General features: G+C 33.6%; 1 protein-coding gene across 1 annotated transcript in view; it reads left to right on the plus strand.

Annotated features, from left to right (window-relative positions):
• The window catches only part of adgra1b (adhesion G protein-coupled receptor A1b), a 219889-nt gene that overhangs the window by 55409 nt on the left and 151667 nt on the right, over positions 1–12813 (plus strand). Inside the window, exon 7 of the mRNA XM_073834524.1 lies at positions 7077–7290. Within this exon, the coding sequence (XP_073690625.1) occupies positions 7077–7290 (214 nt within the window). The remainder of the gene's footprint in view (positions 1–7076; positions 7291–12813) is intronic.

The following is a 12813-nucleotide window of genomic DNA, read 5'->3' on the forward strand; positions in this document are numbered from 1 at the left end:
AAAGTCTTGCTACATAATGTCATTTGTGCTTAAATGCCTGAAAGCGCTTGAACCCTGGTAATCGCTGCTTGCAGCTATATTTTTATTTTGCATTTTGAGAAAAAAAAATATTATTAATGCACAAACATGCCCCCATATTCCTATAAAACTGTATTTTGTAAGAACATGGTATGTACACTGATGAGATCATATTTGCATGTATTGTGTATGTCATTTTAACATGCTAAAGAAATTCTGAAAATCAGGTGATGCATAAAAACACATTTTTCCCAATGAAAGTGCTGCGAATACTGCATGCATCTCCTCGGTATATCTTTATATACAATAAAAAAAATATCAATCTTTATATAGAATGATGTCGTATTTACATGTGCATTTATTAGCATGCAGTTTACTCAAATTCTCTATACACAAACATACTCATGTTTTTCCAGTTAAATTGCTGCAAATACTTTATGCATCTCCTCTAAAGTGAAAATTTATGTTAATAAAACAGCCTTGTTTAGATAGATTGTGGAAAGATTAATTTTTATAAATTGCACATTTTGGAGGCACTTTATATATACATACATACCTACATAGAAACAATCTTTACATAGAATGATGTCATATTTGCATGTGTTATGTGTATTTGATTAGCATGCAATTTACTCAAATTCACTATAGGAATTATGAAAATCTGGTATTGCACAAACACTCACATTTTTTCCAGTTAAAGTGTTGCAAAAACTTTATGCATCTCCTCTGAAGTGATTTTTTTTCTTTGCAACCCTTTATTTTTTCCACATTTTGGAGCCACTTTTTTACACTTAAAAAATAGGTGTTAGTAGAGCAGCATTGTTTACATAGAATAGTGCATTGTAAAATATATAGCCAACTTCACATGAGTTGTAAATAAATCTAAATATTTCTAGAAAAACACACGTTTTTGTTTTATCACATTGCTGCAGCTGTTGTTTTGTAAGCATTATCTTAAGCACTAACACTTCTGTATCTCATGTGGCTTATTGCTTTATTTGATATCAGCAGAAGAACTCATAATGCTATAAAGTGCACATATGGTTTGTGTGTGTGTGTGTGTGTGTGTGTGTGTCACACACAGAGGTGAATTGGCACACTGTAGAGTGTGTTAGTGATTTGTGGCACATCTGCATGATCTTTTACAGTATTACAGTGCTTATTTTCACAGCTTTAACTTCAGTAGCTCACTTAAACTCACTCCTCCACTGGATATGACATCCTGAGGCTCCGCTTAATGACATTTGGGAGTAATTACTGCATGTCTGTATGTTTGGATGAACTGCGGGCCCATATGCAAAAAATTTGTACAAGCCCCCCAATCATTAAGGGCTCTAACTCGGTTAACTTGTTGATTTTTCTTAAGTACATGACGTTAAGTTAGTATTTACAAGCTGTTTTATTGAAGGATTGGAAATCATATTTAACGTTTTCAAGTCCACTCATTATTTATAGCACGCAAGTCTCAGCCTATAAATTCTGTCCATTTTATGATAAAATACAAACAATAACTGTGTTTTTACTCTCTTTAATTTGTAGTGCGATAACTATATTCGGCATGTGAATCAATGATCTTTTCCTCTTTTTATATTTGAAGCATGAAATAAACATTAAAACAATTTAATGCATGTTAAAAAAAATAATAAACACAATATCTCATGAAATCGATCAATCAGAGTTAAAAAACGTCAATAAAGCATCTTGTGAATAAGTCATAATAATAGTAACATAACATTTAGCCTACCTCAGAAAAGTCAACAAGCCTATAGCTTTGCCAGCATTGTTTTATTTTTCTCATAAATCGGCCAGTTTTATGACTTGACGCCTACATTTAATAAATTCATGTTAAATGTGAAAACAGGTGGAATGTTCCCATTTACTTTACGCAATATAACATGATTTTATTACATGCAGTCTTTTGTTTTAAAGTAGTAATTTAAAGCGTTATATAGATATATTTCTCATTTCTGTGAGGCAAATATTCACTGAGTTTCCGATCATATTTTTGAAGCGCTCCTCCTCAAGACAGAGGCGGCAGAAAGCGCATGTTTGTTTTCTTTAGCTATTTTACAAAAGCACAACTTTTTGTTGATATTGTAAGTCCACACAGGTAAAAGTAGACCTTTTTGCATTTCCAAATGATGTATTGCTCTTACCTTTACGAGCAAAAATGATGGCGTATTTTAGGTTTCCACTGTTATTAAGAAAAAAATTTGCTTCCATGTCCTGCAAAGCGCACTTTAGCTTCCACTCTCCGCACAAACGATTGGATATGCGTCTAACAGCGCACATTTATCTAGGTTAAATGTTTAAATTAATATTATGAAATGCATCAAGTGTTTTATGCCTATAGATTTTATTTTAGGCAAGTCGTGTTGATTTGAGAAGGCTAAATTGATCAAACATGCTCAACTCATTGCCGCTGCAAAATGAAATCTACCCACTTTGCCATTAGAATCCAAAACTGAACTATTTTAATGGCTGCAACACAGGCTCTGTTCTTACAGTATACTGTAAGTTGTCGGACAAGGGCCCAGATCAAGAGCTCATCCGGTGGGATCCGCGGCTCGCCTCTTGTCTCTTATCGTGTGTCTCTCTGGAGCGCCGCTGCAATGATTTATGTGGCCCCGGGGCCGAGTGGTTCATTTAGTTTGGCTCAAAGCCACTGCTGGTGTGTCTGAGGTTTGGAGGAGCCAGTGTGGGCCGATCAGAGGCCTGAACCGTCCCCACGTGATTTTATTTTGATGGAGAATGTCTGAAGAAGGTATAAAAGATGTGCAGAAGTCAGAGAGGGACATGCCAGTGAAAAAGCTGTGAATACTGCACTCATATCATCTGAAAAATGCTAATAAAACAGCCTTGTTTATATAGAATGGAGAAAAAAATATTTTATATAGGTTAAATATAATAATAATAATAATAATAATAATAATAATAATAATAAGCAATTTTGACAATTTTTTTTTATTTCATTTGTGACCCTGGACCACAAAATCCAATACACTGTATGGGTCAAAATTATCGTTTTTTTTTTACGCCAAAAATCATTAGGATATTAAGTAAAGATCATGTTCCATGGAGATGTTTTGTACATTTCCTACCATAAATATATCAAAACTTAATTTTTGATTAGTAATATGCACTGCTAAGAACTTCATTTGGACAACTTTAAAGGCGATTGTCTCAATATTTTAATTTTTTGCATCCTCAGATTGCAGATTTTTAATCAGCTTATTTATTCAGCTTTCAGATGATGTATAAAAGAAAATTGACCCTTATGACTGTTTTTGTGGTCCTTGGTCACATTTTATTTTTCAGTTTTCTTTTTAATTTTAGTTTAGGTAATTTTGTTGTGTGGATTTGTAATTTTTATTATGTTAAATTGCTGCAGATATTTCATGCATTTCCTCTGAAATGAAAAAAAAAAAGTTAATTTGCCAACCTGTTTATACAGAATCCAGAAATATTATTTTTTAATAAGTTGAATAAAAAAAATGAAAGCAATTTATTTACTTTAATTTCACGGTTGAAAACGTATTTTTTAATCTTTATTTATATGAGCTTATTAAAGCTGCATGCCTAATTATTACAATTTTTTTTTTCATTTTAGTTTTTATTTGTACGTATTTGTTATTATTTGAACTTTGCAGTTGTGTTTTCAATTTTAGATTTAGCTATTTTTATGGGCTTTTTTCATATTTATTATGTTAAAATGCTGCAAATACTTCATGCATTTCCTCTGAAATTGATTTTTTTATACATAATCCATAAATATTATTCTTAAATTAAATAATAAAATAAATAATAATTAAATAAAAGTAAATTTATTTAACAAATACTTCATGCATTTCCTTTGAAATGAAAACATAGTTTATACAGAATCCAGAATTATATATATATTTTAAATAAATTAAATAAAACAATTATAAAATAAAGCAATTTATTTGCTTCATTTTATTATTGAAAACCATTTTTATTTATCTCAATTAACATGATTATCATTTATCAAAATATAATTTTTCAGTTTTCATTTTAATTTTAGATTTAGCAATTTTTTAAGTTCTTTTGTTATTTTTATTATGTGAAAATACTGCATGCATCTCCTCTGAAATGAAAAAAAAAAACAGCCTTGTTTATGTAGAATGCAGAACTATTTTATATAAATGAAATAAAATAATAGAAAAGAAAAACAAAATCCTTTGAAAACATTTTTTTTTTTTTATGCAGTAAATTTGCACTGTTGAATGATGGACCAAAATGTAATTTCAGATTTTAGTAACGTCTTCAAAGTATGAATTACTCATAAGCAAACCCACACACTAAATTTAATTTGACGCTCATTTTGCTCACTTTGCTTGACATAAAAATCCAGAAATGAGCCAGACTGTGTCATACAGGATATCTGAAGAAAAACACCATCTAATTGACGTTTGAGACGCGTCCATCTGACTGTGTGTCTGTGTTAATCGGGTTGACGGTGACTCAGGCTTGAGTCATGAGTTTAACAGGAGGCAGCGGTGTGTGAATGTGAGTCCAGTAATCAGAGACAATCATTATAAAGTTAGTTGTGGAGCGGGTCAGTCGTTACAGCATTTAATGTGATCAGCGAGCGCTGGCCGTCTGAAGAGATGCTGTAATAGATCCAGTGTCTGGGAAAAACCTGCAGGACACAAAACGCCCGAGGCACAAAGACCAAACCCAACCACAAACTTTACTAATATATATATCTGACACGTAACTAAAATGCACTCATATGTGAAGCTGTTGAGTTATTTATACCATCATCTCATACCAGTTTTTTTTTTTTTACTTGTTTCTTTTATCTTTTAATTTATTTTCAAGTTGTTGTTTGCTGTTCAATGAAGCATGTTAATTGCTTATAATGTGATTGGCTAATAAAGCATGAAAATAAGTCTATGGACTTTTTTTTTTATAATCAACTGAATGTTATATCATGTTATGTTAATAAATTGAATATAGCTGCAAGCAGAGATGACTGGGGTTTAAGAGCTTTAAAGCATTTAAGCACATGTTTAGCAAGACTTTTTTTTTTTGCAAATTCAGGTAATTTACCATAGAAATATTGTTTTGTAATGTTTATGACTGTTATGGCACCAGCTGTGAATTGATCTCTTTAAAACTTTGCATGCTTGTTTAGAATCATGCTCAATCATTTTTGTGAAGTTTTGAGCTTTTATTTAGGGTTTATAGGCTTAAGGGTATATTTGGCCATGCCCATTTTCTAAATTACCCTATAGCTATCCAAACAGGAAGTTTACCTTTTTTTGATGATTATTGACTTAGAGAGTCTAGAGAATTGTACTGGAATTGTTTTTATTATAGTAGTTTTTTTTTTTTTTTAAGTAATGTCAAATATGTAAAGGACTATTTGATTGACAGCAGTGGTCCAAGGGGCAAAGTTGTTCAGAATCTAGATCTTATCATTAAAAATCCAGTGTTTTTGAGTCAACTTTAACCACTACAGCACCAGCTGTGGTTCGATCTCCTTAAAACTTTGCATGCTTGTTTAGAATCAACTGTGACATGTGCTCACCAGGTTTTGTGAGGTTTTTTTTTTCAATTGTAGTCCTGTAACCTCAGATTGAGCTCTTTATGTAAGGGGCTTATGTAATAGGTGCTCAAAATTCATTAGCCAATGGCAGCAATGTTTTTTGGGGATACGCAAATGTCCTTATAGACACTTGTGGCACTTTGGACCAAGACCATGCACAGCAATTTTCATGTTGATAGGACAAATGGTTGCGTAGGTATTGACATTTAAAAAAAAATTCCCTCTTATAGCACTACCAAGTGGACGTGTTCTGTGATTTTTGTCCTGTGACCTCAGATTGAGCTCATACATAAGTGTTCTGAGTTTGGCGAAGATATCTCATTCCGTTCAGCAGTTATAGGCATTTTACAAAAAGTGGCCCTGCCCCTTTCAAACATGATTTGATCTTTTTAAAACTTTGCATGCTTGTTTAGAGACATGTGCCGCATATGCTCAATCAGGTTTGTGAAGTTCTGAGCTTTCGTTTAGGGTTTATAGGCTTAGGGGTATATTTGGTCACTTCTTTCCAATTTTTCACAGACCTTTGGGGCTGTGAGTCAAACAGGCCCAACAAGTTTTATTCCAAGTTTATGGCCTTAAAAAAATGTCATCGCCCCCCCATTGACCGAACTATTTCAAATTTACCTATAACCTTGTCTAATAGGTGCTCAAAATTCATTAGCCAATGGCAGCAATGTTTTTTGGGGATATATAAATGTCCTTATAGACACTTGTGGCACTTTGGACCAAGCCCATGCACAGCAATTTTCATGTTGATAGGACAAATGGTTGCGTAGGTATAGACATTTAAAAAATGTTTCCCTCTTATAGCACTACCAAGTGGACGTGTTCTGTGATTTTTGTCTTGTGACCTCAGATTGAGCTCATACATAAGTGTTCTGAGTTTGGCGAAGATATCTCATTCCGTTCAGCAGTTATAGGCATTTTACTAAAAGTGGCCCTGCCCCTTTCAAACGTTTTGGCGTCCCTTTGCGTAGGAGAGTTGAAAGTTAGAATTTTTTTAATTACTGATATTTACTAGGTCTAGTTCGCAAAAGTATGTTTTGGAAAAAATCCAAAATACCCAAAATTGTCACGATTTTATACCTTTAATCGCTGTAGCGCCCCCGTCAGGCCGAGTGGGGCGAGCCTTGGTGACATTATAGGCGGTGTAAGTTGTATTTTCAAGTCACTACAACTTACAGTTTGGTCTGCACAATCATTTTTACGTGGAGATCACTGATCCGTGATCATTCTAACTATTAAAATAGGGTTTTGACACTACACGCTTGAACCCCTAATAATAATAATAATATATTTTTTTTTTTTTTAGTTCTAAAATGTATCAAATATACAGATATTCCATTCCTTTTAAATGTAACTCCTATATAAAGACACATTTAAAAGTAATCTGGGGTGGAGTTTATTATGTCACACCTTTCAAAAAATATTATGTCCACTGATTTTGTGCCTGTATCTGTTCTCCATGTTTGTGTTTGTGTTTCAGACGGCCCGCTGGAGCTCCCCGTCCTGCAGCTCATCCCCACCCAGCGGCAGCTGGTGTTCCGTGGGGACCGTTTGCCGCTGCAGTGCACCGCTTCGTACCTTGACTCTTCCATCAAACTGTCCTGGAGCCACGAACATCGTCCCATCCACACGCTGGAGGACAGAGGGCTGTACGTGGAGGAAAGCATCATTCACGACTGCTGCCTCATTACCAGGTGAGAGTGACACAATCATGTTCTAGACACAATAATACCACTTTCCTTTTTCTGCTAAACGTTAACAGCGCTTAAAAATCATTTGCACAACATCTTAGAAACCGTTACTCCGATCGACACGAAGCCACCATAGGAAATTCGGAAACGTAGCGTGCCGGCTATATGTCAATGCCCAATTGCCAAAATGTTGATAGTAAGTGGCAAAAAAATGCAATGTCAGCCGTCGGTCATTTTTTCTCTTCTCATATAGAAAAATGTCTATAACTCCAAAACAAAATGAGATATTCTCACCAAATTTGACACACATATGTTTGGGCACACTCTAAGGACACACACCAAATGTGGTGGGATTGTTAGTCTTGGTGGCGCTATAATTGAACAAAACATAAAAATGCCATTGACTAAAATAAAGTATTATGATATAAAATACTACATTTTTACCAATGCATTGGTGTACCATTACAAAACATTGTATGTACCAGCCAGTGTTGTTTTCGTCAACGATGACGATGACGAAATCATTTCGTTGACGCCACTTTTTTTCATGACGATAACGAGACGATGACGAGATAAAAATGGCTCGTTGATGACTAAAACATGACGAGACGTGTGTGAGTTTTCGTTGACGAGACGAGAATAGACGAAAATGTTAGTGGGTGGTTCGTCAGACGTTTAAAATGCATGACATTTCCGCTTATTGTGCATGCCAATTACAACCTAAAAAGTATCTGCCGCTATGGCAAGCCGTTTTAGCATTAAATACTCTTTGCTATACTAGTATGGCAAGCCGTTTTAGCATTCCATCCTTGTTTGTCTTTTATGTTCTAAAACATTCCTTCATTATTGTAATTATTGGTGAAAATAGTCGATCCGGAAGCTCACATTGTGTTGAACTATAGATCTGCTATTTTCAGAACTTATAAGTGACACTACCCAACAGCAAAATATTTACTGACCTACATTAATTTGTTAAAAGACTACTTTTTTCCCTTTTTTTGACTAAAATTAGACTAAAACCTTTTTGACTTTTCGTCGACTAAAACTAGACTAAAACCTTTTTGACTTTTCGTCGACTAAAATTGGACTAAAACTATCACATATAGAAGTGACTAAAATTTGACTAAAACTAAGAAGCATTTAGTCCAAAAGACTAAGACTAAGACTAAATCTAAGATGGTTGTCAAAAACAACACTGGTACCAGCAAGACCATGACATGAAAGCATTCAAAACGTTTCGAGACAGTGCCACCTTGTGGTCAAAAGTGATAACCGATTATATTGTTTTACTAGTGGTTGTTTTTATGTTTTTTCACCCATTTTGACTGAAATCACCTTAAAATTACTCATTGCTGCACTTGCTCTGATGCTACTCTTGCCTAGTGCTTGGCCCCGTAGTTGCTGCTTGCAGCTATATTTTTCAATGTTTCTATGCAGTTGTGTTCATCAAGTCATTTCTAGGTGGTTGCCAGGTGTTTTCTTCCTGTCTGGTGTGCCTGTTGTACATACAGTAATAGTTAAGAATCAGCTATTGGAAATGCTTCTATGACGTTACGGTCTGGTACTTCAGGCATGAAGTGGAAAAATATGATTTCAGCAGTGACCTTTTAAAATAAAATAACAAAAATCTAAAAACGGGGCACAGGCGCACACACACGTTACCTTTTGTGATCAGTGCCCTTGATAGTGATCTGAAAGGACATGAGTGAATTGCACTGGCCGGGTTCCAGCGGCTCCACGCGTTCCTGCAGAGGTTTGGCAGGCGTGTGCGAACAGTCGCCTAAGAGTTCGGCAGGTTTAGCGCGTTTAATGAAACATATGCTGCATGGTAATTAGGGCGATAATGCGCCACATGCCGGCTCTCAAGCACTTCACAGACCACCGTGCCTCTTCCTCCGGCTCTCTCCGTTTCCCATCACACACACACACACACACACACACACACACACACACACACACACACACACACACACACACACACACACAGAGTAACGGTGGGAGTGAGTCAGTTTGTGTGAAAGTGAACCATGTGGCAGTTAATTACTTCAACTAGCTCTCACCACGCAGTAACGTCTGAGCATAAATATTGATGAAGTGTCGACAGAAATATGTTTCCCACTGTCAACAAGCAGTTTTCTGCGCGGGCCGGAACGCTTGGTGTTTCCTCAACTTCACACCAGCGCTAATTTCCCTTCGTTAGTAAACTGGTGTGATTATTAGTATGCAGAGGAGACACTGACTCATTCAGCCGTCATATGAATCATCTGCTCTGTAGTCCGGCCTCGTTCTCTTCTCTAAATTCCCTCTCGGATTTCACTCATAATCTCGGGACTAGCTGAGCGAGTCGTTTCTGAAGTTTGATTAGAAAGTGAGGCGAAGCAGATAGATTAGTTAAACACTACCATACATCTAGTCTAATGCTGTGCTTAAGAGCCGCACAGGATATAAAATCGTTTCAGCTAGTTTATGGTGGTACCATGGTACAGTATTTAATTAAATAAGTAAAATTTCTGTATTTGATTATTTATTATATTTCCCTTAGCCGTTTGTGCGTCATCTGGTGCAAAATTGAAAAAAATCAAATTTAATAATTTAATTAGCATTTTTCATTTCCTCCACTAAAACTAACATTCAAATTAAATATACAGCTGAATGCATTTTAATTAGCAAAGTTGTATAAATGCAGTAAGGGTGCAAGTTGTTTTTTTTTTTTTTTGAATACCTTTTTCGATTGATTGTGATTAATTGCATCCAAAATAAAAGTCTGTATGTTATTTATGTTTGTGTACTGTGTATATTTATTACGTATATATAAATACCCATACATGCATTTATATTTAAGAAAAGATATGTTTATAAACTACCAATCAAAAGTTTGGACACACCTGACTTTTTTTTTCATGATCTAAAAACTCAAAAAGTAGTTTTTTGGTCAAATATTAATTATTTTTTTAAAAACAATACAATACATTTTTTATTGTATTTTATTTATGTATTTATTTATTTATTTTCAAATATAAATTGTGCTAAGGAATGACTCTCAGTTTGTTTTTAAGAAAAACTGAAGTTAAGAATTTTTTCCCATGGAAAAAAAACTAAGTTTTTATTAAAAAACAAACTGAGAATCATTCCTTGGCACAATTTGTATTTAATTAAAAATAAAAAAATAAAATAAAAATAATAAATTATTAAATTAAATTAAATTAAATTAAATTAAATTAAATTAAATTAAATTAAATTAAATTAAATTAAATTAAATTAAATTATATATATATATATATATATATATTTTTTTTTTTTTTTTTAATAATTACTATTTGACTAAAAAACTACTTTTTGAGTTTTTAGATCATGAAAAACATTAAGTCAAGTGTGTCCAAACTTTTGATTGGTATATTACATACATTTATATATAATATAAATTATATGAATATAAATATATACATGTAAATGCATGTTAAATTTTTTTGAAGTATATACTGTAGGTGTGTGTCTTTATATATGCATAATAAATATACAGTTCACACACATATATTATATAAACAAAAACTTTTTTGGATTTCTTATTTTGAATGCAATTAATCATTACCCAGCACTAATGTAAATGTAATATATTCCAGAGATATTCAGTGTTAAAAATAAAAAAAACACAGCAAAAATTGCAAATCTGAGGGTGCAAAAAAATTTAAATATTGAGAAAATCGTTTTTAAACTTATTCAAATTCAGTTCTTAGCAATGAATATTATTAATCAAAAATGTTTTAATATATTTACAATACAAAATTTACATAATATCTTCATGGAACATGATCTTTACTGAAAATCCTAATGATTTTTGGCATAAAAGGAAAATCGATAATTTTGACCATACAGTGTATTTTTGGCCATTGCTACAAATATACCTGCGCAACTTCTGACTGGTTTTGTGGTCCAGGGTCACAAATTGGACCCATCAGATTTTATGACTAATAAAATCTGATATAGTGAGAATATGGAGGAAAAAACAGCTCAATTTGTTGATTAAGAGACTCAAACAGATGCAGATTCTTATATTTATATAAGTTTTAATATATTTACAGTATTAAATTTACTAAATATCTTCATGGAACTTGATCTTAGTGTCCTAATGATTTTTGGCATAAAAGAAAAATCAATCATTTTGACCCATACAATGTATGGTCAAATAAGACTCTGCTACTTCAGACTGGTTTTGTGCTCCAGGGTCACATATTTAACAATATCACTCTAGAAATAGAGCAGTATATGTCATATATATCAGAAGGTTCCTTCTGTGCTGAATTTGCTCATGTGACGTGTTTGATTGACAGCTGTCGCAGTGTGTCAGGTGAATATGAGGACACTCGCGCTCCAGCTCTGGTTCCTCCTCTGTAGTTTCCGTTGTTCATTCCAAGAGCTGTTCCTGCAATGCTCGTGATGGATTTCTTGACATTCTCGTTCTGATTAGGCCCCTCAATTATCGCCGCTCTCTCCTTGTACACACAAACGGTGCTGCTCTACTTTACGAGTGGAACCTATACAGTAATGTTGCTCTTGGCAGCTTAGAGATCCTTTGGCCAGAGAGATGGAGAGAGAGACTCCAGCGGCCAACCAACACACACACACACGCACACACACACACAAACCATATGTGCACTTTATAGCATTATGAGTTCTTCTGCTGATATCAAATAAAGCAATAAGCCACATGAGATACAGAAGTGTTAGTGCTTAAGATAATGCTTACAAAACAACAGCTGCAGCAATGTGATAAAACAAAAACGTGTGTTTTTCTAGAAATATTTAGATTTATTTACAACTCATGTGAAGTTGGCTATATATTTTACAATGCACTATTCTATGTAAACAATGCTGCTCTACTAACACCTATTTTTTAAGTGTAAAAAAGTGGCTCCAAAATGTGGAAAAAATAAAGGGTTGCAAAGAAAAAAAATCACTTCAGAGGAGATGCATAAAGTTTTTGCAACACTTTAACTGGAAAAAATGTGAGTGTTTGTGCAATACCAGATTTTCATAATTCCTATAGTGAATTTGAGTAAATTGCATGCTAATCAAATACACATAACACATGCAAATATGACATCATTCTATGTAAAGATTGTTTCTATGTAGGTATGTATGTATATATAAAGTGCCTCCAAAATGTGCAATTTATAAAAATTAATCTTTCCACAATCTATCTAAACAAGGCTGTTTTATTAACATAAATTTTCACTTTAGAGGAGATGCATAAAGTATTTGCAGCAATTTAACTGGAAAAACATGAGTATGTTTGTGTATAGAGAATTTGAGTAAACTGCATGCTAATAAATGCACATGTAAATACGACATCATTCTATATAAAGATTGATATTTTTTTTATTGTATATAAAGATATACCGAGGAGATGCATGCAGTATTCGCAGCACTTTCATTGGGAAAAATGTGTTTTTATGCATCACCTGATTTTCAGAATTTCTTTAGCATGTTAAAATGACATACACAATACATGCAAATATGATCTCATCA

Source organism: Garra rufa, chromosome 2, assembly GCF_049309525.1.
Source record: "Garra rufa chromosome 2, GarRuf1.0, whole genome shotgun sequence".
In the NCBI taxonomy this organism is placed as follows: domain Eukaryota; kingdom Metazoa; phylum Chordata; class Actinopteri; order Cypriniformes; family Cyprinidae; genus Garra; species Garra rufa.